The sequence below is a fragment of the Aphidius gifuensis genome, linkage group LG4 (genome assembly GCF_014905175.1).
Source record: "Aphidius gifuensis isolate YNYX2018 linkage group LG4, ASM1490517v1, whole genome shotgun sequence".
NCBI classification, from domain to species: domain Eukaryota; kingdom Metazoa; phylum Arthropoda; class Insecta; order Hymenoptera; family Braconidae; genus Aphidius; species Aphidius gifuensis.
The window spans coordinates 15326131-15352581 of NC_057791.1; the positions used below are offsets into that span (position 1 = coordinate 15326131).

Sequence of the window (26451 nt, forward strand, 5' to 3'; positions counted from 1 at the left end):
CATTCAATGTGAATTGTTTTATATATATACTTTTCTTTATTTACATTTTTTTTCTTTTTATACATTTCTATATTTTTTTGTTTAATTTTTAATTTGATAAATGTTTTTGAATATTTTTTTTAAGCTCAAATAAATGTATAGTATTTTAAAAAAAATTTAAAACAAAAAGAAAAATTGATAAAATGACAATTAAATTTTTCATTTTCAATAGAAATTTTATTTAAATAATGAAAAATTATTTTTCAATTAATTGATTGAATCTAATTATTTAAGTATTTAATTTTTTCATTTTTCTTGTATTTTTTTTATATATATTTAGGATCGAGTTACGTCCGCGCTTTTTAAAATAATATAACTTCATTCGAAATTTAAAAATATTAGAGTCACCATCATGGCAGTAGTATAATCGTAGAATCTTATGCTTTTGCACCACGATCATATAGTCTATCCAGAGATAGTTTTAGAATGAAAAAAAAAATATATAAAATGAGTGAGAAAGAAAAAGATAGTTAGTTTTTGTTATATAGCAAAACGAAAATCCTCACAGCAAACGGAAGAATAGCACTAAATCGTAACGAAAAGTCAAGCAATTCAAAGAAGCTATAAACGACAAAGCGCATTGGTCCAAGCGTGTACAGGGTGGTGAAGAGTTGCAGGGTGAATGAGAAATACAGGCAGGCAAGTACTATAGCTATATGCTCGTGTAATTGAACGAGAGTTGGTTTTCACCGACGGTAGATCCTCGTAACATTCAAACTTGTGCATATCTACTCAAAACTCTATATCTATTTAGACTTATATTATTCTATCCTTATATTTTCTTCTCATTTTAACTATGTTTATACAATGTTATGCTGTTCAAGTCCAGTGGGATTACACTGGAATGCATTAAAATATTCAAAACAAAAATTAAACTTTCAAGAGAATACAAAATGTTTTTTTGTTAATATATTGAGACAACATTTCAGTCTTGAATATTGCTTTTAAAAGAATTTCTTTTTCTATTTTTTATCAAGGATAATACAAAAATAAATTTAGTTTTTATTTCATATTAAAATTTAGTTAATAAATAATTTTTTTGCTATGATATTATTATTTTTATAAAGAAGTAATCAATAAATTTATTTGTAAAATTAATACCAATACTTTTATTGAATATTTTTTTTTTTTTTTAATTTCAATAATGTTCATGTTTTATAAAAAAATACTCTACATATATTTTTTAAAATATTTTTCAAATTTGGCGTAAATAGAGCTGTAAATTTTGCGAGTACTATTGACAATCGATTTTCAAGGAAAAACAGTATTTCAATATTCGTTTATAATATATCAAAATTTGTACAGTGTGGGTCAAAAAAGTCATCAGAAAATATTTCATGTATGCATGTATATATTTTTTATTTTTTTGCGTTGATTTTTTGACAATAGCTGAATATTATTGACGTTTTTTAATTATTAGTTTAACGAAAAATATTTATTTATTTGGATTGTTATTAATGTTATTAAAAATATGTAAAAATTATTCAATTTATTGTTAATAATTTCCTTGTTTAGATAATTAAATAATTTAGCTAATAAGTCTTAAAAAAAAATTCAAATACAAAGCTGAAAATCGAAAAAAAAATGCCAATAACAAAATCATAAATTTGATTTTGTTTTTAAAATGAAAAATAGTATTTTTTTTATTATTTTTTTCATTGTTATTATCATCGTATCAGTACTATCGTATATTATTTATAATAATGATTGTACTATATCAACAATGAGTGTTGGTGGAAGATAAAATTTATTTATGAATTATTCCTATGTGGATATTATAACTATATAAGTAGCCTGTGGGCAATAAAATGTAACTTGTTTGATTTACGATTTGAAAATTATATTTGAAAAAGCATGAAAAAGTAGCTTACAATGACATCTGTGGTGATTTTTCAATAGACTATTACTTATTATGAGATCGATAATGTCAAACGTTTATTTGTGGTAAAGTAGAGTTCTATTAGAGCTACTCTTGGCATTCACACAAAATAAATGAACTAGAAAATTTACTATTTAATTGTTATAAATATCGACTAATAAATAATTATATTAAAACTATAATAATTTATAACAATTAATAATGTTGAAAAATACATAAAAGTAATACCGACTGATGATCAAATAATTCCAAGAAAAATAATAGATAGCGCCCATTGATAATTATTAAAAATTGATATTAATTATTTTAAATTTTATTATATAGATTTAATTAATTTCTTGTTGAACGCACTTTACCACAATAATTTACAAACTTGTAAATTTATTTTTAAAACTATTTTTTTCAATTCAAATTTCATATATCTGCTGTTTCGAGCGAAAATAATAATAAATGCCTTTTCTTCATTCAATGCCAATTTAATAATTGTTTGCAAATTTTAATAATTAATGCTTTTTACACAGGTAAATAATCAATACCACCCCTTTCATAATTTTTTATTTGATATTTAATTTATGTTATTTATTCCTTTTCTTGCCACTTAATGAATCATTTTTACAGTACTCTTTTTTGATGTTCTCTTTGAAGAATATTTCCTTTTGATTTTATATGTCTCAATGTAAATTTTTCAATACATAATTACAAAGAAGAAAAGTTGAACTGCGCACAGTGTCCTTTATGAACTTTGTCATTCACAAAATTACAAAGGGACATGTAATGTCTTATTGCCTCCAGCCAACTGGCACCAGACAAATATGAAACAAAGTTAATATAAAAAAAGAAAAAAAAAAAATACCAGATGTTAATTAATTATCAGTTTCACAAGTCGTGACCACTTCAAGCAACATAAAAAAAACCAAATGTCATAACTATTTTTTAAATTAAACAAACATCACACTGAATTTCTTTACTATTTTCTTTTTTCAAGCTTGAAGAAAAGCTGAACATTTTTACAAAAATGAGTAGTATATTTTATCATTTACTAAATTATAAATTATAATAAAATTCCCAGCCTAAAAATATTTTCTAAATAACTTTAATTGAATTATTAATCATGCAATCGAATTCATCCCGTCATTAAATTTCGAAACATTTCGAAAAATTTCGAAAAATTTCGAAATGAAGTAAACAAATAAATAAACAACAAACAAGTGCATTTTGGTGCATCTTGGTGCATCTCTTTTCTTTATTTATATTCTGCGCAAACTCGTACAGGTAGCGCCACACAATTGATTCTATACATGTGTGTGCCCCCCGCTCACCAATTTTATCCCTATACATATATACACCAGCATACTTGTGTACCCATGACGCGTCCGGCATCGACCGCCATCTTTTAGTTGTCAAATTACCGTAGAATAAAACGGAGTAAAAGTGCTTCTACATAGCATACAGTAAATTTGTGTATGACTAATATAAAAATCATTTTATACTGTGACTCATTTTTGTGATTTACACGTTTCATATAATTATTTTACCTTACGAGGTACTCGTTTAGCTCTAATTAAAGCGGTAAGTACAAAATTTTAATAATAATTAATCAATATTTTTTTTTACATCAAATATGAGTAATATTATTTATAAATATTATTAAAACATTCATTGTATGTGTGTGTATGTTTACGCTGGGTGTGTCAAAGAATTTCATTTAGCTTTTTTACTCTTTCATTCTATATTATTTACTATAAATAATTATTTATTTTTTATAATATTGTAAAATTTATTTTCTTTATTACATTTTTTTTTTTTTACTATTTTAATAAATATGTTTTTGCAATTTATTCATTTGCCCTCTCCACGCATGTCACAATAATGCTAGAACACAGAGAATTTTTTTTTTTTTTGCTAAAAAATTATAAAACATTCTCTTTGATTCATTTGATCTCTCTCCCCTTTGTTGTGGATAACAAACATGCTTCTCTCTTCAGTTCTGCCAACTAGTAAATATCTAAAAAGTCATAAAAAATAAAAACATTTGTCAAAGTATCTTGAAAATTCACTCACCCTTATTAAGTATATTCTCGTTTGTACCTAACTCTTGTTACTTGGTCTTTATATCAACTTTTTTTTTGCCTCCAATTACGTGCATATATAAAAAAAAAAAAAAATTTATATCCTAGCGTCTCTGTGTCTGCTGCGCGACTTTTGCCTTTTTCAAGTGAATGATCATTCAAGTGCTCTCATTTTTACAATTTTTTACAAAGTTAAATATATGAATTGTATGACTTTGTGGTGAGTAAAGTCTGAGAGATGCTAATTTTTTGTTATTAAAGAAAACAAAAATAATAATATTGTTAAATTCAAACGAAGAGAGATCCAGAATGACACATAGATACAATTTAATAGAGTTCATAATATTATTGCTAGATTATCAGAAAATAAATAATAATTTTAGAATCGAAATTTGTTAACGAGCGCGCATGACATTCTTTTGTCGTCCAGTGTAGAAATAAAAAAATAGAATCTAAAAAATTACATGTATATGTAGTTCTAGGATTGTGTCAAGCTTTGCTAATTGTTTTTTGTTTTTAGGTGTGATATTCACCCGTTGGAGCCATGAGTTACCAAATGCCAATCAATTCATCTCGACCAGGTAAAGAGAAATAAAAATAAAAAGATAACAAACATGTTAGAATGACTGATAACAATTTTAATATAATTATTTAGGGTCTCATGGTAATTACCAGGGACTTGGAGATTTACCAATGGGTTCAGCAAAAGAACAAACACTGTTATGGCAACAAGGCTCATACATGGGAGATTCAGGAATTCATTCTGGTGTTGCAACAACAGCAGCATCATTATCAGGAAAAGAAGAAGAAGATATGGATAGTGAACAAATGATGATACTATCATTGGATGGTCTTAATCAAAATTTTACACAAGATCAAGTTGATGAAATGAATTCACAACTTAGTCAAACACGTACTGATCGTGTACGTGCTGCAATGTTTCCTGAAACATTAGAAGAAGGTACACCAATACCATCAACACAATTTGATTCATCACAACCAACAGCTGTACAAAGACTTGCTGAACCAAGTCAAATGCTTAAACATGCTGTTGTTAATTTAATAAATTATCAAGATGATGCTGATTTAGCAACACGTGCTATTCCAGAATTAATAAAATTACTTAATGATGAAGATCAAGTTATTGTATCACAAGCAGCAATGATGGTACATCAATTATCAAAAAAAGAAGCATCACGTCATGCTATTATGAATAGTGCACAAATGGTACAAGCATTGGTACGTGCAATATCACACAGTGATGATTTAGAATCAACAAAAGCAGCTGTTGGTACACTTCATAATTTGTCACATCACAGACAAGGATTATTGGCAATATTTAAAAGTGGTGGAATACCAGCACTTGTTAAATTATTAAGTTCTGGTGTTGAATCTGTATTATTTTATGCAATAACAACACTTCATAATCTTTTACTTCATCAAGATGGTTCTAAAATGGCTGTTCGTCTTGCTGGTGGTTTACAAAAAATGGTTGCATTATTACAACGTAATAATGTCAAATTTTTGGCAATTGTTACTGATTGTCTTCAAATTCTTGCTTATGGTAATCAAGAAAGTAAACTTATTATTCTTGCATCACAAGGACCAATTGAACTTGTTCGTATTATGCGTTCTTATGATTATGAAAAATTACTTTGGACAACATCAAGAGTATTAAAAGGTAAATAATTATTACAAGGTTTTATTATTTTTTAAAGTTCAAATAATTATTTATTCAATTGTTTAATTTGTTTTAATGATTTTTTTGTTTTTTGTTTTGTTTAGTTTTGTCAGTATGCTCCAGTAATAAACCAGCAATTGTTGAAGCTGGTGGTATGCAAGCACTTGCAATGCACTTGGGTAATCCAAGTCAAAGACTTGTCCAAAATTGTCTTTGGACTTTACGAAATCTTTCTGATGCTGGTACAAAAGTTGATGGACTTGAAGGATTACTATCTGGGCTTGTTCAAGTACTTGCTTCTCAAGATGTCAATGTTGTTACATGTGCAGCTGGAATTCTTTCAAATTTAACATGTAATAATCAACGCAATAAGGTAATTTTATAATCAACTTATACATCAATAATATTAATAGAATTAATTTATTAATTCTTCAACAAAGAATCAAAGACTGGCTATTCTGCTGATTAAATAATCTTGAGACTTATTAACAATCAAATCTCCCAAATAATAAAAATAAAATTAATTCTTTTATATTTATTTTAATTATATAGATAACAGTCTGTCAAGTTGGTGGTGTCGATGCCCTTGTTCGTACAATCATGAACGCTGGTGATCGTGAAGAAATAACAGAACCAGCAGTTTGTGCACTTCGTCATTTGACTTCACGTCATGTTGAAGCAGAAGTTGCACAAAATTCAGTGCGTTTAAATTATGGTATTCAGGTTATTGTAAAACTTCTTCATCCTCCATCACGTTGGCCATTGGTTAAAGCAGTCATTGGACTTATTCGTAATTTAGCACTTTGTCCAGCTAATCATGCACCTTTACGTGAACATGGTGCTATTCATCATCTTGTAAGACTTTTAATGCGTGCATTCCAAGATACAGAAAGGGTAAATAATTATTAAATCATTTACAATCATTTTACGTATTTAATTTTAAATATATTTATTCTAATTTTTATAATTTTATTTTTCAGCAAAGAGCATCAGTTGCAGGTATGGGAACACAACAAGCTTATGCTGATGGTGTTCGTATGGAAGAAATTGTTGAAGGCACTGTTGGTGCACTTCATATTCTTGCAAGGGAATCACACAACAGAGCAATTATTAGATCTCAAAATGTTGTGCCAATTTTCGTTCAGGTAATATTCTTTTTAGCTACAACTATTATGAAAAAATGCTTTCAAATTTACTTTGTTTTATTTATAATGATCTTTGATCAGAGTATTTAATTGGGATTTTTATTTTACAGTTACTATTCAATGAGATTGAAAATATACAGCGTGTTGCTGCTGGTGTACTGTGTGAATTAGCAGCTGACAAAGAAGGTGCAGAAATGATTGAACAAGAAGGTGCAACAGCACCACTTACTGAATTACTACATTCACGTAATGAAGGTGTTGCAACTTATGCTGCTGCAGTACTTTTCCGCATGAGTGAGGATAAACCTCAAGAATACAAAAAACGTCTATCCATGGAACTTACCAATTCACTGTTCCGTGATGAACCAAATATGTGGAATAATGGTGATTTCGCTATGAATCAAGATTTACAGGTGAGCCTATTTTCAAATACTACATAATTATTTTATAAAAAATCACATGCTTACCAGCTAAACCAAGGTGAATCAAGTATTCTTCTTAATACAAAAAAAAAAAAAAACAACAACATATTTTATCAAAACAAAAAATATCTAGTTTGCAAGATTAGTTTGTTTTTGTATATTCTTTTTTTTTTTTTTGCTTAGCTTTTTCATAAGTTACGTAATTTATGTGTAGAGTAGATTAGTAATTTTTTTCGAAATTTATTGTTAAACAAAAAATAATTGCACTTATTTTTTCTTCAATGGAATATATTTTAAAACTTCATAAAAATTTACATTTTTCAAAGAACAAAAAAATTAGCCTAATGATTAATTTAAATTTAAATGGAAAAAATTATAATATGTTTGTTTTTTTTTTCAAATTTAATCCTGTTTTGAAAATCCAATTATCATTTATTCCTTCATACAGCATCTCATCCATATTCCATCAAACGTAATTTAATGTTTTTTAATTTAAAATTAAGTAAAAAATATGAGGATAAATAATTTTATTATTATTTTAATATTAATTAATTTATTTGTTCATTATTTGTTTTCGTTAAACTATAAGTTTTGTGTTTATCCTTGACCCTAATCTTCAGGATATGCTCGGTACTGATCAAGGCTTTGATGGTATGTATGGACAGGGACCCCCTAGTGTACACAGCAGTCATGGAGGCCGTGGTTATCAGCCCCAAGGTAAGTCAACATGTTCATCAACACACATTTATTTGTAATTAAAAAAAAAAACTATATTAATAATCTTAATATTTTTTACAATTTTATCTCATATACTTTAACATAATGTTATTTTGACAGAGTAACTCATGGACTTAATTTTTAAGGCTATCAACAAAAATTAAAAAAAATATCGCAGTAACATAGGTGAAATTCATAAAAAAATTAATACTCATTTTAAAACACTTTATTTTTGTGTTTGTTTATTGTTGTTGTAGTTATATTTTTTCATTATCATCACCATGTGTTTTGTGTTTAATTATCACTGCATATTATAATTATTAGTAAATTAAATTTTAATGCTTTTTATTATATATTTGAATTGATTTATTGCACGTTATATATTGTAGATTTTAAAAATATTTGTATTATTGATTTTATATATTTTTCTAATTAAAAAAATATATATAAAATAATAATAAAATACAAAGCGAGCTTTGTAAAGGAGAGATGACTGTCAAAAAAATTTTTTGCTCACCAACACAAAAGGCCCTGAGCAATCAGCAAACTTCAATATGAGCCTTGTAGTTTTTTTTTTGTCATGCCTTTCATCTTTATTTTATTTTTTTATATATTTTTTTTTCCCTTATCACTCTCTTCAGTATTCCCCTGTTTCAGTCAGATGTTTATTGAAGCTGAAAAATCAATAACGCCACACTTTAAACGGTATATTTTTCTCTAGTTTATCTCATACCAAATTTGTCGAGATTATGAGTACTAAAGCCGTTAAAATGACTTCTCTTTTATTTCTATCATTTGATGTTAAAACCAAGAAGACGAAAGGATAAAAAAAAAAAAAAAGATTCTTTTGTTCGTGTCTCTCCCTATATTCTATTTTTTATTTTCTATTTTTTTTTTGTTATTAAACTTTTACAAGACTCAAAAAGAAAAAATATAATGACATGTGTTTCTCTCTTTTTTTTTTTTTAATATATAATGCATATTTTATTTTTAAAATGATTTTTAATGTGTAATTTTTATTTTGTTTGATAGCCGGTTATGACCAGATACCAATAGACTCAATGCAAGGATTAGAAATTGGAGGTGGTTCAACATACGGAGCAATGGATGCAATGGATATCGCACATGATGGAGATCTAAGCTTTGATCATCTTGATGAGCTTCCAGTACCACCCCAGGATAACAACCAAGTTGCTGCTTGGTACGATACAGATCTCTAAAAAAAAAAAATACAAATTACTAGAAGTTAGATACTGATAAACACACTGATTATTCGAAATCATGAATTTATAATCATATTATTTACAATTATGACTTTTTATATTGATAAACTAGTACTGTAACAATGCAGTAATTAAGGAAGAAAAAATCATAATTTTAATGAAGTAAATTGACATCAAAATAATCGACTGATTTTTTTATAAACGATCAAAATTATTATTCATTTTTTGAAATATTTCCTTCTTTTTTTTTTTTTTGCTAAAAGTAAATATTAAATGCATTTTTTTATTTTATATTATTAAATATAATTGTTGATAGTTTTGTATTTTTTATTTTATCAATGAACATAAGTGGTTTTATAAAATAATTTCAAAATTATTTGTAATATTTTGAATTTATATTTATCAATAAAATGATCAGTGTCTAGCTTCTTGATGAATTATTATAAAATAAAAATTATATATAAAAATGAAATAAAGTAAAGAATATTGAATAAAAAAATCAATAAAAGAAATAAAAAAATTATTAAAAAATATAAAAAAAAAACCAAAAGAGGAGAAGTAATTTAAACAAGTATTAAATCATTGTAATGTGAATTATAAAATATTTCTTTTCAAATCCATTTGTCACTTGAATGCATAATAAATTATAATACTTAATTAGATTTTATAATTAATAAAAAACAAAATATCAGGAATTAATTGGCACTCATCAATATTCATTTGGAATTCAATTTTAAATGAATAAATTTTTTTTAATTACTGAATAATCGATGGTAAATAATTGTCAATATTTAAATCTTGAATGACACTTTAAAATAAAAGTGAATTTAATTTTATTCATAAAAATTCTTTGACAATATTTTCAAGATGTTTTTTTTCTTTTTTTTAATTTTTTATTAATTGTTCCATTGGACCATTTTGAATCATAATGACACGCAGGGTATCGAGTAAATTTATTCTTGCGTTACAGTTGAGAAAATGACTGAAAAAAAAAACTAAAATAAAATTTTTATTAAAAAAAAATTGAATATTTGTTATACCGAAATTCAAATCGTGTAATAATTTTTTTTTTTTATGTCTAATGTCCCGTTAAAATAATCTTATAATAGTATAGTAAAAAAAAAAGGATTGGTATTGTTTTGAGTACCAAACAAAAAGAAAATTTAACACACCTAAGTAACAGTGTTTTCATATAAACAACAGATAAAATAACAACTCTGTTTTGATGATTGAATAAACTTATTTATACAATTGTTTCTCTAAAATAATAGCGCAGCTTGAGATCATTAAGTTATTACTTAAACAATCACATACGTATAAATATATAAAATCATTATAAATATATAAATATATATTAATGGATTTTTCGCATTTTACAGGGTAGTAAGTAAAAAAAAATTCAAATTTAATTAATAAAAAAAAAATAAAATGTATTAATTTTATCTATCATTAAATGTAGATGATGCATTATCGGATTTACTTGAATCCGTGGTGCCTTCAATGTAATAGTTTTAATGAACAAGATAAGAAAAAAAAAAAAAAAACAAACAAACAAAAAAACAAACAGAATATGTAACTTGTATTTGTATATGTATAGTTTACTTGTCAAACACAAATAAAGTAAAACGTCTAAAAAACAAATTGTTAAAAGTATTGTTAATGTAATTTACCTAAACATATTATTTAATGAAATTATTTATTTATTTTTATTTCTTATATAACAATTAATTTATTGAGTTTATGGTAATCAAGAAAGTAAACTTATTATTCTTGCATCACAAGGACCAATTGAGCTTGTTCGTATTATGCGTTCTTATGATTATGAAAAATTACTTTGGACAACATCAAGAGTATTAAAAGGTAAATAATTATTACAAGGTTTTATTATTTTTTAAAGTTCAAATAATTATTTTTTCAATTGTTCAATTTGTTTTAATGATTTTTTTGTTTTTTGTTTTGTTTAGTTTTGTCAGTATGCTCCAGTAATAAACCAGCAATTGTTGAAGCTGGTGGTATGCAAGCACTTGCAATGCACTTGGGTAATCCAAGTCAAAGGCTTGTCCAAAATTGTCTTTGGACTTTACGAAATCTTTCTGATGCTGGTACAAAAGTTGATGGACTTGAAGGATTACTATCTGGGCTTGTTCAAGTACTTGCTTCTCAAGATGTCAATGTTGTTACATGTGCAGCTGGAATTCTTTCAAATTTGACATGTAATAATCAACGCAATAAGGTAATTTTATAATCAACTTATACATCAATAATATTAATAGAATTAATTTATTAATTCTTCAACAAAGGATCAAAGACTGGCTATTCTGCTGCTTAAACAATCTTAAGACTTTAAATCATTTTTAATAACTATATAATCTTTAAATTATCCATGAAATCATTACTCATTTTTTAAATAAAACATCAAACAATTAAATTTATTGAATAATAAAATGATATTAACTCTTTCATATTTATTTTTATATAAAACAAATGTTTACAAAAGAAATAATGATTTCATATAACTTGAATAAAATATTTTAAATAATTGATTAAGTGTTGTTGATGGACATAATAAAAAATTTTTCTTTTGGAATACTTTCTCTAAAAACAAATCCTGCAGCTGAAAGCAATAAATTAAAAAAAAAAAAATCATTATTAAATATAATTAAACTTTTTCTACAAAAGAAATAATAATTTTAAATAATTTGAATAAATCAGTTAGAATAATCAATCAAGTATAAGCATAAAAATTTTACTTTATCACCTGAAATTTTATCTTTTTATTTTGCAGCATTAATACTGAAGTTGTTAAATATAAATACGGCCACAGCCAGTAAGAAATTAACATTCTGAGGCATCTCTTTAACCGCGTTTCTTTGCTAACGGTTTTTTCTTTTTTTTTCAGAATCGTTGTCTTGATAGCCAAAGACCCACAAACAAGAAATCTCGCGACATTATGTCTATGATTCTTTACAAAATAATTCCAATGTTTATCTTTTTTTTCTTTTAAAATATTACAAACGAAACAAAGTATTTCCGGTCTCGAAAAATTGTTTTTTCTTTTTAATAAACAGCTGGCCACTATATTTATCAAGAAAATATAAAAACCTCAAATGCTCAAAGTGAAGGGGCCTATCAGTATAATTTTGTATCTCATAACACTCACATCTTCTCGTTGAGTTTTTTAAATTAAAAATATCTATTTTATTATCAAGTAAATAGTTTATTTTACATTCATTTAATTTATTAATAACATGTCTAATTATACCAGTGTAACATGAGAAAACTATGAAATAGTCTACATATTATTGTCACTTGTAATTGAGATTTTTCAACGCTAAATGACATTTAATATTCTTGTTGTAATAAAAAACGTGTCAAGTTAAAAAATTACATTCTTTTTTTTATTGTTCTAAATATTATCTAAAAAATTATCATTATACAATTTAATTTAAATAATTAAATAAACTTTCACAATTTTTATTTTGGTACAAGTTAGAAAATTTACATGATACAGCAATTTTTTTTTTACATTAATTTATCATTTTTAAATTTACGATTTTTTTAATTGTGTATGATTTTTTTTTTTTAGTAGTACAAGTTTTATCAAGTATGTTGATGGAAAGTGCATTCACATATATACACAGAATACGGTGCTTATACCTGAAGGCATACACAAAGTGGTTTTTATATTTCTGATGTGTACCACTCGCGTGTTTGACAGTGGAATTGGCCGTATCGTCTTGCAAAGTTGCTGGGCAATCAGAGTACTCATCTGACCAAGGTGCTGAGCGGTTCGTTCAACCAAGTTTTTATTTTAAAAAAAAGTTTATTGTGTTGGATTTCAGTGGTTTTTTAGTGTCATTTTTTAAGTCAATATTCAATACTTTTAATTCCAAGTACTGTAATACAATTTCCGGTTTGTTTTTTTATTTCTATTTAACTTGGACAGTTTACTTATTTCTTTGTTTATTTTTTGTTTAATCGGTGAAGATCTTACCGTTTGACGGATCAGACGTGAGGTCATTGAGATACACAAGAAGGAGCAAAAGATAGCTGTGAAAATAACACCTGTTAAACTATTTAAAAGTAATATTTATTAGATAATAAAATTATTATATATATTATTAATAATAACATATTATTTTTCCAGTATTTATAAATTATTAGACTCATTATTTTTTAGTAGTATTATAATCACTACTTTTATCAAATAAATTTTTATAAATTTAATTTTTTTATTTCTCACAGATTTCGAAGGAAAGAGGCCAAGGATGTCTAGATCTCGATCAAGTATTTGGATATTGCCCATCAGTGTTTCGTGACTAAAATAAAATTTAAAAAAAAACCAACATTAATGAAAAAAAAAAAATACATTTCCTTAGTTTTTTTTTTACATTAACTTTTGTCTTTGTGATAGTGATTGATGTGATTTTAAATATAACATATAAAGTGTTTATTCGTGAACTATAATAAGGAACAAAAAAAATATAATTTTAAAAATGACTGTTTCAATGGAGCACAAGCGAAAAACCTCGTGGGACTCAAAGGTAAATTGAACTTTCACATGTATATACTTTGATAGAGAGTTCACACGATATCCTTTTTAATAGACAAACAAAATTCAATATTAAAAACTCTATAACTGGTATTAAATAATAATAATAAATAAAACAATTGAAAAATAAAAATATATAAATGATTTTTAAATTATTGCACATAACAAGTCAAGCTGAAATATTTTATTATTAATAGTTACCCTTCAATAGAGACTCGATGATTCTGGTGAAAGTCTGAAATAAAATCTATAATGTTTGTGTATTTTTATTTTTTATTTGTCTCAATAACAAGCCTTTCTTTGAATTTAAATAAATTTATTGATTGATTAATCAATTGTCAATTTGAAAAAAGATAAATTATTATTCTAAATTGAATTATCTCTTCTGAAGAAATTGTGGTTAATGCCTTGTGGATTTTAAATTAATCCAGCGTTTGATGATGATTTTTTTTTTTTTTAATACTCTCTTATATACCACAGGCAAATGATAAACTGTGCAAAATAATTCAGCTTATGATTTTCTTGATTCAGGCACGATAAAAGTGCAAGTACTTTTTTTTTTTTTTGTCAATTTTATATTTATAAAAAATTGTACAATAATGACGATGGAAAATGAAATTGTGGTTTTTTTGCGATTCGCTTCGTCTTTAATTTGATTTAAAAAAAAAATATCAAATATTATTATTTTATATTTCTCGAATGATAAATATTATTATTCACTTTTTTTTTTTTCATTATGAAATATTTTTATTTGTAGAAATATTTATATTATTACTGTTAATTTTAGAAACAAAGACTGAATAACAAATTAACTTTTATAATGTAATTTTTTTCTTTTTTTGTATATTATAATTTAATATTTTTTTATTATTATTTCTTTGTTTTAAATTCCAAAGATATATATTTTTAATACGTGAGGAGAGAAAGGATGTCAAAATTCCCAAAGACAAAGGTACAAAAGATGAAGCTATTTAGTTTATTATTTTTTATAATCTTGGCTCTCTTATTATTTATTTTTTTTGTTTTTAATAGTGGGCCTTAAACTTTTTTTGGAAGATTTTACAAAATAAATTAAATATATATATACCGTGTTGTTGACCTTGTTCTCAGTTGACCCCGGCTGTTTAAAAAGTGTGCGTGCACAACGGATCAACAGACAAGTACTCTATGGCAAGATTTACTCATGTAGAATACAAATTTAAAAAATTTACAAGATATTTAAAAATGAAAAGAAAAAATTTTTTAAAAAATAAAATAAAAAACTAGGCTGACCGGAATTGCGCGTGAGTATCTTTGTCATCATTCTATTCCAACGTGGGTTGGGCCCGTTTAAGTTGTACATATTTACTATATATATATGAATATGTTGTTATACTTGAGTTTGTTGAATACTTTACTTCGACATCTGCCAACATTAATATACCCAATATATACCGTTATATTAAACTCCTTTCGTTTCTTTCTCGACACTATGTTCTGTCAACTTTAATTCTTTCGTTTAATTTTTTTTTAGCTTTTATCATTTTTTTCATTTACTAAATATACACACCCAAACAAACTAACATCTTAATTTTTATTTCAATCGAGATATAAGTACTCGAAAAAAGGTGTTTCTAGTTAGGGGCTGTTGAATCAATTAATAATGGTTTTCTAAAAAAGCTGAGTAGCCGTTTGTATTTAATTCATTAAACCTTCAAATAATATCTCGTATATATTTTTTAAATAATAAACATAGAGACTTTGTTTTTGGCTTTATATATTTGTCTTAAAAAAATCCAGTAACTTCGACAATTTATTTTTTCCATTGATCTCAAATTGATGAAATATTTTGATATGAATTTTTTAAAAAATTTCGTGTTACTCATTTTTTGATGATACTAAAAAAACAATAAATAATTACTCATGATTTTTAGCTTTTAAAAATTGTGTTTTTTAATTAACTACAACCTGGAAGAATAAGAAAATTAAAAATTTTTATATTCATTGACTAATTAACAATAAATCATGTGACTTTTATGAACGCCAATCTGTATGCAGCTATTTTTATGCTGACAATTTCTAATGTAGAGCAATGTATACTGTAGAGAGAAAAAAAAATAAAAAAAAAACAATTTCAATATAGCAGCATTATAATAAAAATAAATATAACCTGATAGAGATCAAACCCGGCAACTCGTTGCTGTATTGAAAATGTTAATTTTCAATAGATAACCAAGATCACAGATTCCATTGCGTTGTTACCCCTAATTTTTTCCATTTAAAAAACAAGACTACCTTTTTATTTCCGTTACTAAATAAAATTATAAATAAAAAATTTCTCCGGAAAATAATATGATTGAAAGAAGAAAAAAAAAGAAAGATAATTAGTCATTCATTGAAGAGGATAATATAATGATTGCTTGATGTTATTTTGATATGATGTGATTGATATGCTCAAAAGCTAAAACTACTATTAAATATATAAACTATTTTTTTTTCTTTCAATTAAATACAAATAATATTTCCATTAAATTCTTAGTAAATTTTCATTTATACTTTTAATGATGTTTATCACAACATAAAATGTATATTTTTTAATTCATCGACATTGAAATCATCATCAGCATATATAATTCAACTTTATAATATTACTCGTACATACTTTCTAATTTCTCATAAAATATTTCCTTATACTGATTTCAAATTCAAGATTACAAAAATTATATATAGAAACATTTATTTTGCTGATTTCAATGAAAGTAATAAATTAAAAAATTAAATAAAAATCAACAGATAAACTTTATAATATTTTTTATATTTAATATTCACTCGATAATTAAGTACGTGAATATATATAAACAAAAAATAATTATTTTCCAACAGCCATATAATTATAAAAAAAAAAGAAAAAAAAATTATTAAAATAACATTTAACTATATTTTTGTTTTATTCATTTCATCATCATCATATTTAATCATCTCGTTCTTTTGCTAAAAATATGTATTTATTCAATTTTTTTATTACATTGACTTTTAGCTCAGGCTATTGACCTATAGAATAACACTTTGTTAAAAAAAAATATTTATTTCGTAACATGCACTTACAGTCAATTGTTACTCGATATATACCGTTCAAAATAATTTACGTAATTCATCTGATCCATTTGCTCCTATTGTACAAAAAAAATTCACCTATACATTAGTTCAATTTTATTTGACTCAATATATTCGATCTATTATATAGTTGATTTTATTATATTTATTTCTTGATTTGCTTGACCGATCTTTACCTCGGGATTTCAACCACAAAGTAACCAGATCTTCTGGGTATTAAAAAATAAAAAAATTCATCATCAAAGATGCAATTCTTCCATGCTTCCTAGAGCGTGAGCCACGCGTAACATTTGCACGAGGGCGTGGGCCTCATTTATTTGTAGGTGTTCTCACTCAAACGTGTTCGAAAATTGCATTGCATGGGTGTGTAAACACTGTATAGTTTACCTGCACAACACTGACATTACATGCTTGCTTACACACGAGGATCTTCTTTGATTTATTTTTATTTTTTTTTATTTATTATTACAGTTTAAATATTTATCGTGATATATATTTCGCATGATCAGAGAGAAAAAAATAACGCTATCATCACTGGGAAAAAATATAAAAAACATTTATGTATACTTTTATGGGTATGAGGAAATTATTTTGATTAATTTGTACATCAATTTTTCTATGGAAAAAAGAGAGCTTTATGAAGTTAGATAAACGCCTACAATTTCTTTTGCTTAGCTAATAACTGTTTACTATTTATTTCACAAGATTCATAATAATTATAGGAAGCTTTATATGGGTGCAGTTTATAATCGGTGAATCACAGGGTATTTAAATTCAATTAAAATAAAAAAACTCTTGTATTATCTAATAGAAAAAAAAGAGAAATATAAAGTTTTTTTAATTGAAAAAATATACAAAGTATAAAATAATAACTTTAAATATGGAATTATATTTTTAAAAATCCTTGCGTAGAAATAATCGAAACCGCAACTCTTACAGTACTTGGTTGATTTTTTCTAAAATTTTTTTGTCAGATTAATTATATAAAATAAAAAAAAAAGACATTAAAAATGTATAAATGAGCATAAAATTAATCTCATTTATAAATAAATTTTAAATTACAATAATTTATTTAACAATAGCTTTCAGTTTAATTACTCATTAATATAAAAACACTTGTTGATTTTTTTTTTCTTTGTAATTATTTATTAACAAAGCGTTAAAAATAAAATAATATATTTTTCAAAAATTAATATTACTATTTTATTTAAATATTATTATTAAATTTAATTGAGATATTAATTTTAATTTTACATCTTGAATAAACTTTTATTACGTTCTTATTTCATGACTTTCCAAAGAGTATTTTTTTTTTTTTTCATAAATTTTAGATAAAAAATAATAGTTAAAGATAAATAAATAGTTTAATTGATAAATCAGGTGTTTTATGAGTTCAAAAAAATGTGTTTAATAAAAATAATAACTGTGTAAATATTTTATTAATATTTTATCAATATTTTCTCTGTAGATTTCAGTGAGTACTGTGAGCACAAGAAGATTCAGTCGAGCTGGTACACCATCATCAATAATATCATCAGACAGCGACATAAGATTCACAAGAAAACTTGGTGGACAATATCGTTGTGGTTGCTGTGTACTTGCAGCATTTTTGCTGTTTCTTCTTTTCTCTGGTGTCTCTATCTATCTTGGATGTGAGTTAAAAAAAAATAAAATAAATAACGATAAACAACATATTAAATATAATGATATTAATTGATAATTATATACATAGTGTTATTTATTGAAAAAAAAATTATGATAAATGTTATAAAAAACGATGAAGGCAATATCCTGATGCGGCCATAGCCCATTGAGGTCTTTTATACATCGCTTACAAAACTAACGGTCTGACCGAGTTCTTGATCAGTTACCGATCTCTTCTAACCCATGAATATATTTAAAATATTTTTTTTTCAAATTAGCACACAAAAATAAGCCAAGAAATTATTTTCAAAAATAAGTTTGTTATTTTTAAATTTGATGCTTTAAATTGATTAAAAAGAATTAAAATATGCTTGTGGTTTGATGGATATTATTGGACATAAAAAAAAAATATCTATTTCTGGTAAGTTGTATATTGTATACATATACAAATGCGTGATTCAACAATATGAGAGGCTGAATGATATCATCAGAATAACGGTATGACCGAGTTACTGAGAATCATCAGGCCCACGATTATTTCCCCTTCTATTTTATCTTTGATTGAATATATAAATTCGACCTTTAGAATGGGACAGCACGTCCTTGCCATATATTTTTCTGATCAAATATCTTATTACGAATACAAAACATTTGATGCCAATTATTTTCTCTTTCTAGAATGATTGTATTAGATTAAATAAAATGAAACAATGAGTTCAAAAAATGAATATTTATTTATTGTGAGTTGAGATGAAAAAAGGCTATTGATATTTAAATTATAAACAAGTGGTATTATTTATCAGTGATGTTTGATTTATTGAGAGCTTTATAAACGAATTAAGTGTAGATATTTGTATTTATATATTTTATGAAATATATATAAATGTACATTCACAATCGAGTCTCTTGTATCGTTTCATCTTGATCATCGATTGTAACAACTCTATCAATTTTTGGCAATTTATTTCTATTTTTGTGAGGCATTGCAAATCGTAATTTTGGCCAAAACCAAGGATCTCCCCATTCAACATATGTGTACATTTTCAAATAGCTTTGCAATTCTTCGTTAAAAGTTTCAATTGGTGGAAGTTCTCCAAATATAATAACAATAACTCTGTTTCTACGATCTTTAAGTGATCGACGATGTGCAACTTGAAACTCAGTGTTAGCCCAATCGCTTTTCAAAAAATTTGATGATAAAATAATGATCGTACGCTTGGAGTTATCAATTGACTGAGTAATTTGAATTGGTATTTTTTCACCAGGATTCCAGTCTCGCTCATGAACACACAGTTTGAACGGCTGTGGACCATTTTCCAATCCTCTCACCAAATTATTAACCACAAAATCACGGTCTTCGTGAGAGTAACTAATAAAAGCATCGTAGTATTTATCTTTATCTAATTCTTCTTCTGTGACCCAGAATAAAAGCCATTGTTTTTCATACAGCCAAATTTTAATTCTTTCTTCATACAGATAAAAAATTATTATCACAATACAAATGGTAATTGCCATAAAAGCCAGAACAATACAAATTGTGATAATTAATGGATAATTTAGAGGACATAAATCTTGTTCTGATAATTTATAAACCTTACGATTTGAAGGTCCACATGTGATTTTTTCTTTCTCGGATTGGCTCCATGTCTTATTATCCAAATCGAGACGTAAATCATAAAGATCACAGTTGCATTCCCAAGGGTTATCATGCAAAGTTAACTCTTTAAAATTCGACCAATTATGCCTCAGATAATGCAATACATTCGGTTCTATTTTGACTAGCTTATTATTATGCATGTACAAAATTTTTAATTTTATAGGTAAGCCTTCAAGAGACAGATCAGTAATATTGTTGTATGAAAGATCTGAAATTGTAACACTTTCGTATCCAGATTGAGAGCTCAATGGCATGTTGTTTAATAAGTTGTTTGACAAATTCAATTCTATTTGTTCTCCAAATAAACGATGTATTGAATTTGGTCCACTTGTTAAGTTTCTCGATGAACAATCAATGATGGTTGATGAGTTATTCAATGGGTACCTCCAACATGAACAGTTTTCCGGACACTTTGCATAATCAACATTCGATTCATTCGGTAGACACCTGTATGTTTCAGATTCAAATGTCTCGATAGGTGTGTTCTTGAGCAAACTCGGCTCATTACATTTTAAATTATCCATATGAATTTTCCAATTATCATGTTCAATAGTACGCATTGCTTTATTTGTATGTTGAATAAGTTCATACAAACTACAATCACAATTCAATGGATTATTATCAGCATGTACCTCAATATGAGTATATGTTTTTTCACTTCCATCATAACTGATTCCAGCTTGTTTTTCATAATGCAATGATGTTATGTTATTGTAACTTACATCAAGTATGATTGTGCTGTTTATTTTGTTTGAAAAAGTAATATCCTATAATAATAAATAAAACAAATTTCAATAAATATTTCTATACAATATAGACGCATATAATAGAAATATGAAAAGCTTACGGCGAGAGAAGTTAATTCATTATTTGACAAATTTATTTCTGTCGATTGTCCCATCTGTTTATCCCGCCAATCAACCCAAAGTTTGGATATCTTATTATTGTCAAGGTACAATTTTTGAAGGTAAGTGCTATTTCGAAAAGGTGATTTATCCCATTTTTCACGATTATAACTTATAGTCAGATTATTGTGAGAGAAATTTGCAATCTCTAAACTGACAAGATAATTCACATGACAATGCCAAATATGTTTCAAGTTATTGTGATTCAAATATAAGTGGGTTAGTTTTAGTAAATTTTTAAAAACGTCACTAAAACAAAATAAATATATATTATTCATCAAAAAATTCAATGTATATATTTGTATAAATTAAACTACAAGAAAACTTACCAGTCTAAATGAAAAATTTCATTATATGATAGATCTAATGTTGTCAACTCAAATAAATTTTCGAAATGTAATTTTGTTAAATTTTTAATTTTATTATTATTCAAATGAATTGCAACTAATTCTTTACAATATGTAAATAATGTCTCTGATTTATAAGCCAAGTTAGTATTATTATTCTTATCTAGACTAGCAATATGATTATAGGAGAGATCGAGCTCCTCTAAATTTTGACAATTTTTAAAAATAATTCCATCAAGATATGTCAAAGAATTTTGTGATAGAGTGAGATATTTTAGCTTAATATTATTCAAGAACAAGTCATCAGGAAGATATTTAAAGTTGTTTCCAGACAAACTGACTGATTTAAGATTTGTTAAATTATAAAAAAATTTATTTGGCATAGTTAAATTTGTATTATCCTGTAATAAGAAGTACTCCAATTTTTTATTGTTTTGGAAGAAATTGAAAAGATATGAAACATTTTCATGAAAATCAATTCCTTCAAACTGCATATGTTTTATGTTTTTGAGTTTCATGAATACAAATTTATTTAACCAGTGAATTTCCAGTAAAGGTAAAGTTGATATTACTAGTGATGTTACGTTATCAAGTGAAGACTGATTATCTATTGATATATTCATACAATCGTTAACCTTACCATCATTATCAATGTATTGAAATTCTTTTAACGTGCTACTATTAAAAGTAGTAAACTGTTGATACGCTTTGCAAAATAGCTCTTGATAACTTATGAAAGCATCATAGTCCGCTGTATTATTTATAATTTCACAAACACAAATATTAAATTTTTCATATCTACTTGTGACTGGAACCATAAAAAATAATAAGATTTTTAAAAATATTAAAAATCGATTCATTTTTTTTTTTTTTATTTTTTCAATTTAAATATTGATATAACTTTAATATTCACTTTTTTCTTAATTTTTTCGATCAATGTTTACCAGACTATTTTTAATATCTCTCTGTATACGATGTTACGGCACAAACAATTTTGTCAAACTAAATTCGTTTTATGTTATGATCTCAAACACCACTGTGGTCTGTGATATAATATTTTAAAATTACAGCAAGCCTAAACGAACTTAAAAAAATATTCTTATCACCAAACTCATCCTGTTAAATGTGTAGTTTTATCTCTATTTGGGTCAAGTAATATTAAAGGCAGAACATTCAACCATACTGTTTGTATCTCAACATTATATTTAACACATTTTAAGCCCCTTAAATAATGTCAATCAACTACCAAAGATACAGATGGGAAATAAAATCACTTTATTTATCTCATTTGACTTTAGAACTCCGAATTATTTGGATGGGCTGTCGAGGAGATAAATATATTTTTTTAAATAAACTGTGTTAATAAACTACAAGATTATGTTATTAATTTTATTTTTTAATCAATGTATAAATTAGTGATAAATCAATATCACTGATAAATTTCTTTTCATCTTATAGTAATTCAGCTATATAATATTATTTGTTTGTGATATTTTTCAGATACATTTTTCCTATCAGATCCAATGGGTGATCAAGTTTTTCTTGGCACATTTCGAGTTATTGATGGTGATTATTTTGCTGATGAACTTGCTGATCCATCAACCGAGGCATTTCGTATTAGATCTAGAGAATATCGAGATAGATTGAATCTAGCATTTCGCCGAAGTAATCTTCGAATATCATTCATTGGCTCTGAAGTACTTGCTCTCGACGGGTAAATATCAATAATCATGTTAACTATAATTTTTAATTATCTGCTAAATAAAGCATTATATTTTTATCATACTGAAATTTATTTACATGATGATGATAATGATGATTCACGATATAAGACAAATTTATTTTTATTTATAAACATGTAGTTTTATATTATTTTGTTGTTGAGGAAGTGAAAGATATATTCGACCCACTGGTCTACTTGAACTCACTTCTAGTCATGTAAATTAAGCAGTAAATAAAGTTTAAAAAAAATAATAATTTTACATTAAAAAAATTATTTATAGTATAAATAAATAAATTTGAAAACTTTTTTTTATATTTTATTAATTTGTTATTTAATTTATTGACAATAATTAATTTAATTAATTAACTTTCACAATTACAGTGTTGAAGATACTGACCTAGTAGTCCACTTTGATGTTCGTTTTGATCCACGTTATCAGAGCGTCACTGTTGCTGATGTTGTACAAATATTGTCACGTGAAATAACACCACAAACAACAAGATATCTTGCTAATATAACAATTGATCCAAAAAGTTTAGAAATACAAGAAAGTATTGCAGCACTTAATGCACAAGTTTCATTACAAACAACAATATCAACAGAACCATCAACAACAATTCCACCACCACCACCAAGAACATGTAGTCAACTTGAACTTACTTATTGTAAACATCTTCCATATAATATTACATCATATCCAAATATTTTTGGTCATAAATCAATCATTGAAGTTGAAGATGATGTCATAACATTCAGGTTCATAAACAATATATTTTATATGAATAAAAATTACTATTTTATATTGTTAATTTAATGATTTTTAAAATCTATTTAGAGAACTTGTTGATGCTGAGTGTTATCGTCTTGCTTATGATTTTATTTGTCAAGTACTTCAACCAACTTGTTTACCAGGAAAATTTGAAGCAACAATGCAACTTCCTTGTCGTAGTTTTTGTCGTGAATTTTGGTCTGGTTGTGGTAATCGTTTGCCTGAACGTATCAAATCAGCTCTTGATTGTACTAATTTTCCAGAGTATGCGGATCAAGGAAGTTGTCGACCAAAACCAGGTAAATTAAACAAAAAAAAAAAATACCAATAAGTGTTTTCTTGATAATTTATTTTTAATTAAAAATTAGGATGTGTTCGAGATTTGCAAAATAAAGCATTGTCACCAAGAATATGTGATGGTATAATTGATTGTCCAGATTTATCTGATGAAAAAAATTGTGCTTACTGTCCAGATGGTCATATGCATTGTGGTATTGGTCGTGTTTGTATACCAAGTATTAAACGTTGTGATGGACAAATTGATTGTCCAAATGGAAGTGATGAAAAAGACTGCTGTAAATATATTTTTTATTTGTTAATTAATAAACAATAAATATATAGCAATAGTAATTATTTTTTGTCAATTTATTTATTACAGTAACTTTAGCAAAGACGATAAGTGATATGAAAAGTCAACCAATTGATACACCACTTGCACCAAGTTATAAAAATGAAGGCTATGTTGTATTTAATGAAAAAGGAACGGTAGGAAAACTTTGTATTGAAAATCTCAATGCAACATTACCAAAAAAGGAAATGGATAGTGTGCTTCAAACGGCAGCTGGTTCACTATGTACTCTTCTGTCTTATACGTAAGTAATTACAAAAAATAAAAATGCTTGTTCCCTGGTAGAAATATTTCTCCGACTTTTCTCCAACTTTTCTCCGCTATTTCTCAATCTTTTTACGAAAATGACCCATGGTTGGAGAAATGGCGAACAAATTTCTCCAACTTTTTTCCGACTTTTCTCCAACTTTTTTCCGCCATTTTTCCAACCTTTCTTCAACCAAAAATTTACTCCAATTTTTTTCCAACTTCTTTCCAACTTTTCTCCAACCATGGGTCATTTTCGTAAAAAGGTGGAGAAAGTTGGAAAAAAGGCCAAGAAAGTTGAAAAAAGTTGGAGAAATATTTCTACCAGGAATTGCATTGAGTAATATTGTTATAACAAAGTAAAAAGTCAAATGAAAAAAAAAAAGCAATACTAGGTGGGGGCGCTTCGCGCTTATTCCACCTCCGTAAAATACATAATAATAATAATAAAATTTATGTAATAAATTTTAGTGGTGTAAATTCAGTTGAAATTAAAACTGATGATGAAGATGATGTTCAGTATGTTCAAATGGAAGATTCAACAGCATCAGAAATAACATTTATTCGTGCATTATGTCCAAGTAAACAAGTTATGTATGTTAAATGTGGTAATTTAGATTGTGGTATACAATCATTGAGACAAAAAATAAATACAAAAACATTGAGTAAAATAGCTGAACCTGGTGATTGGCCTTGGCATGTTGCATTATTTAAAGAAGGTATTCATGTTTGTGATGGAACATTGGTATCAGCTGATTGGCTGCTAGCAACAGCATCATGTTTTCAAGGACAACCAAAAGCTGAATGGTCAGCAAGACTTGGAACAGTTAGATTATCTAGTGCATCACCATGGCAACAAGAAAGAAGAATTGTTGGAATGTTAAAATCACCAGTTGAAGGAAGTACAATGGTACTATTAAAATTAGATCGTTCTGTTGCTGCATTTTCTGATTTTGTACGACCAATTTGTTTACCATCATCTGAGGAACCAATACAAATGAATATTTCACATTGCAATACATTAGGCTGGGCTCGAAATAGTAAATTACATTTGTATTTTTATATTTTTTTTTTTATAAATTAGATTATTATTTATTTTTTAAATTTCATCAACAGGAGATTTATTGCAACGAGTTCAATTGAGACACAGTCCAATGGAAAGATGTGAAAATATTAGTATTGCAACTGTCAATGGAATATGTACTGAAGCTGCATATTCAACAGATGATTGTAATGTAAGTTACATCAATGAATTTGATTGTTTTCTTTCCAATGAGCATGTTATAAATGAGATTACTTATCAGTTATTAATATTTTATTTTAGGAAGAAGAATTGGCTGGAAGTTCGATGCTGTGTCTCTTACCAGATGGTAAAAGATGGGCATTGACTGGTGTCAGTAGTTGGAGAATTGCTTGCTCCAATACTGGCACTGAACGACCACGACTTTACGACAGTGTGTCATCAAATATTGCATGGATCAAATCGACAATTGTATAAAATAAAAATGTGCTATAAATATTCCATATATAAATTTTAAAAAAATAGAAAACCTTGGGATCCATCTACATTGAATATGCGATGAAGAAACAATTCATAAAGATTTGATAAAAAAAAATTAATCAACTAGATTCATTGATTATTCAAATGAGAAAGAAACTGCTTATGAAAGACTATTATGTTCTCTTTTGAATACAGCTAAAAAAAAATTAAG

At 26.1% G+C, this 26451-nt stretch overlaps 3 protein-coding genes and 1 long non-coding RNA gene across 10 annotated transcripts; 3 read left to right on the forward strand and 1 right to left on the reverse strand.

Moving 5' to 3' along the window:
* The first annotated feature begins 3294 nt into the window (after positions 1-3294).
* LOC122855183 (armadillo segment polarity protein) lies at positions 3295-10727 on the forward strand. 3 transcript variants are annotated; one of them, XR_006374053.1, is made up of 10 exons: positions 3303-3487; positions 4508-4568; positions 4643-5668; positions 5773-6041; positions 6221-6562; positions 6649-6813; positions 6924-7226; positions 7856-7952; positions 8073-8138; positions 8985-9089. XR_006374053.1 is itself a non-coding variant. In XM_044156362.1 (9 exons), exons 2-9 carry the CDS (start codon positions 4532-4534, stop codon positions 9170-9172), a joined length of 2427 nt encoding a protein of 808 aa, XP_044012297.1. In that variant the 5' UTR covers positions 3303-3487; positions 4508-4531; the 3' UTR covers positions 9173-10727. The 3 variants fall into 3 exon arrangements, 2 of the variants coding, with proteins under 2 accessions (XP_044012298.1, XP_044012297.1); XM_044156362.1 differs by lacking the exon at positions 8073-8138 and having other exon boundaries at positions 8985-10727; XM_044156363.1 differs by lacking the exons at positions 7856-7952; positions 8073-8138 and having other exon boundaries at positions 3295-3487; positions 8985-10727.
* LOC122855184 lies at positions 3713-4204 on the reverse strand. The gene is made up of 2 exons (XR_006374054.1): positions 3980-4204; positions 3713-3923 (listed from the first exon to the last, which is right to left on the reverse strand). It is a non-coding gene; the product is annotated as an uncharacterized LOC122855184 (long non-coding RNA).
* Positions 10104-13498, forward strand: LOC122853940 (armadillo segment polarity protein-like). Its single transcript, XM_044154350.1, has 4 exons — positions 10104-10122; positions 10913-11035; positions 11140-11408; positions 13421-13498. The coding sequence occupies exons 1-4, from the start codon at positions 10104-10106 to the stop codon at positions 13496-13498; spliced, it is 489 nt and encodes a 162-aa protein (XP_044010285.1).
* LOC122855186 (atrial natriuretic peptide-converting enzyme-like) lies at positions 12071-26271 on the forward strand. 5 transcript variants are annotated; one of them, XM_044156366.1, is made up of 13 exons: positions 12071-12383; positions 12762-13088; positions 13163-13258; positions 13421-13719; positions 18289-18472; positions 22874-23087; positions 23478-23852; positions 23932-24164; positions 24234-24440; positions 24524-24737; positions 25211-25779; positions 25856-25974; positions 26064-26271. In XM_044156366.1, the coding sequence occupies exons 4-13, from the start codon at positions 13672-13674 to the stop codon at positions 26235-26237; spliced, it is 2337 nt and encodes a 778-aa protein (XP_044012301.1). In that variant the 5' UTR covers positions 12071-12383; positions 12762-13088; positions 13163-13258; positions 13421-13671; the 3' UTR covers positions 26238-26271. The 5 variants fall into 5 exon arrangements, with proteins under 5 accessions (XP_044012301.1, XP_044012302.1, XP_044012304.1 ...); XM_044156367.1 differs by having other exon boundaries at positions 12762-13068; XM_044156369.1 differs by having other exon boundaries at positions 12762-12963.
* Positions 26272-26451: the final 180 nt, after the last annotated feature.

Bases quoted from the DNA above. Each gene is read 5' to 3' on its own strand.
- LOC122855183 (XM_044156362.1), top strand. From the start codon at position 4,532: ATGAGTTACCAAATGCCAATCAATTCATCTCGACCAG. The intron at 4,569-4,642 runs GTAAAGAGAAAT...ATAATTATTTAG, and splicing joins AATCAATTCATCTCGACCAG to GGTCTCATGGTAATTACCAG. The intron at 7,953-8,984 runs GTAAGTCAACAT...TTTGTTTGATAG, and splicing joins CCGTGGTTATCAGCCCCAAG to CCGGTTATGACCAGATACCA.
- LOC122853940 (XM_044154350.1), top strand. The intron at 11,036-11,139 runs GTAAATAATTAT...TGTTTTGTTTAG, and splicing joins AACATCAAGAGTATTAAAAG to TTTTGTCAGTATGCTCCAGT. The intron at 11,409-13,420 runs GTAATTTTATAA...TATTTCTCACAG, and splicing joins GTAATAATCAACGCAATAAG to ATTTCGAAGGAAAGAGGCCA.
- LOC122855186 (XM_044156366.1), top strand. From the start codon at position 13,672: ATGACTGTTTCAATGGAGCACAAGCGAAAAACCTCGTGGGACTCAAAG. The intron at 13,720-18,288 runs GTAAATTGAACT...TTTTCTCTGTAG, and splicing joins AAACCTCGTGGGACTCAAAG to ATTTCAGTGAGTACTGTGAG. The intron at 23,088-23,477 runs GTAAATATCAAT...TCACAATTACAG, and splicing joins GAAGTACTTGCTCTCGACGG to TGTTGAAGATACTGACCTAG.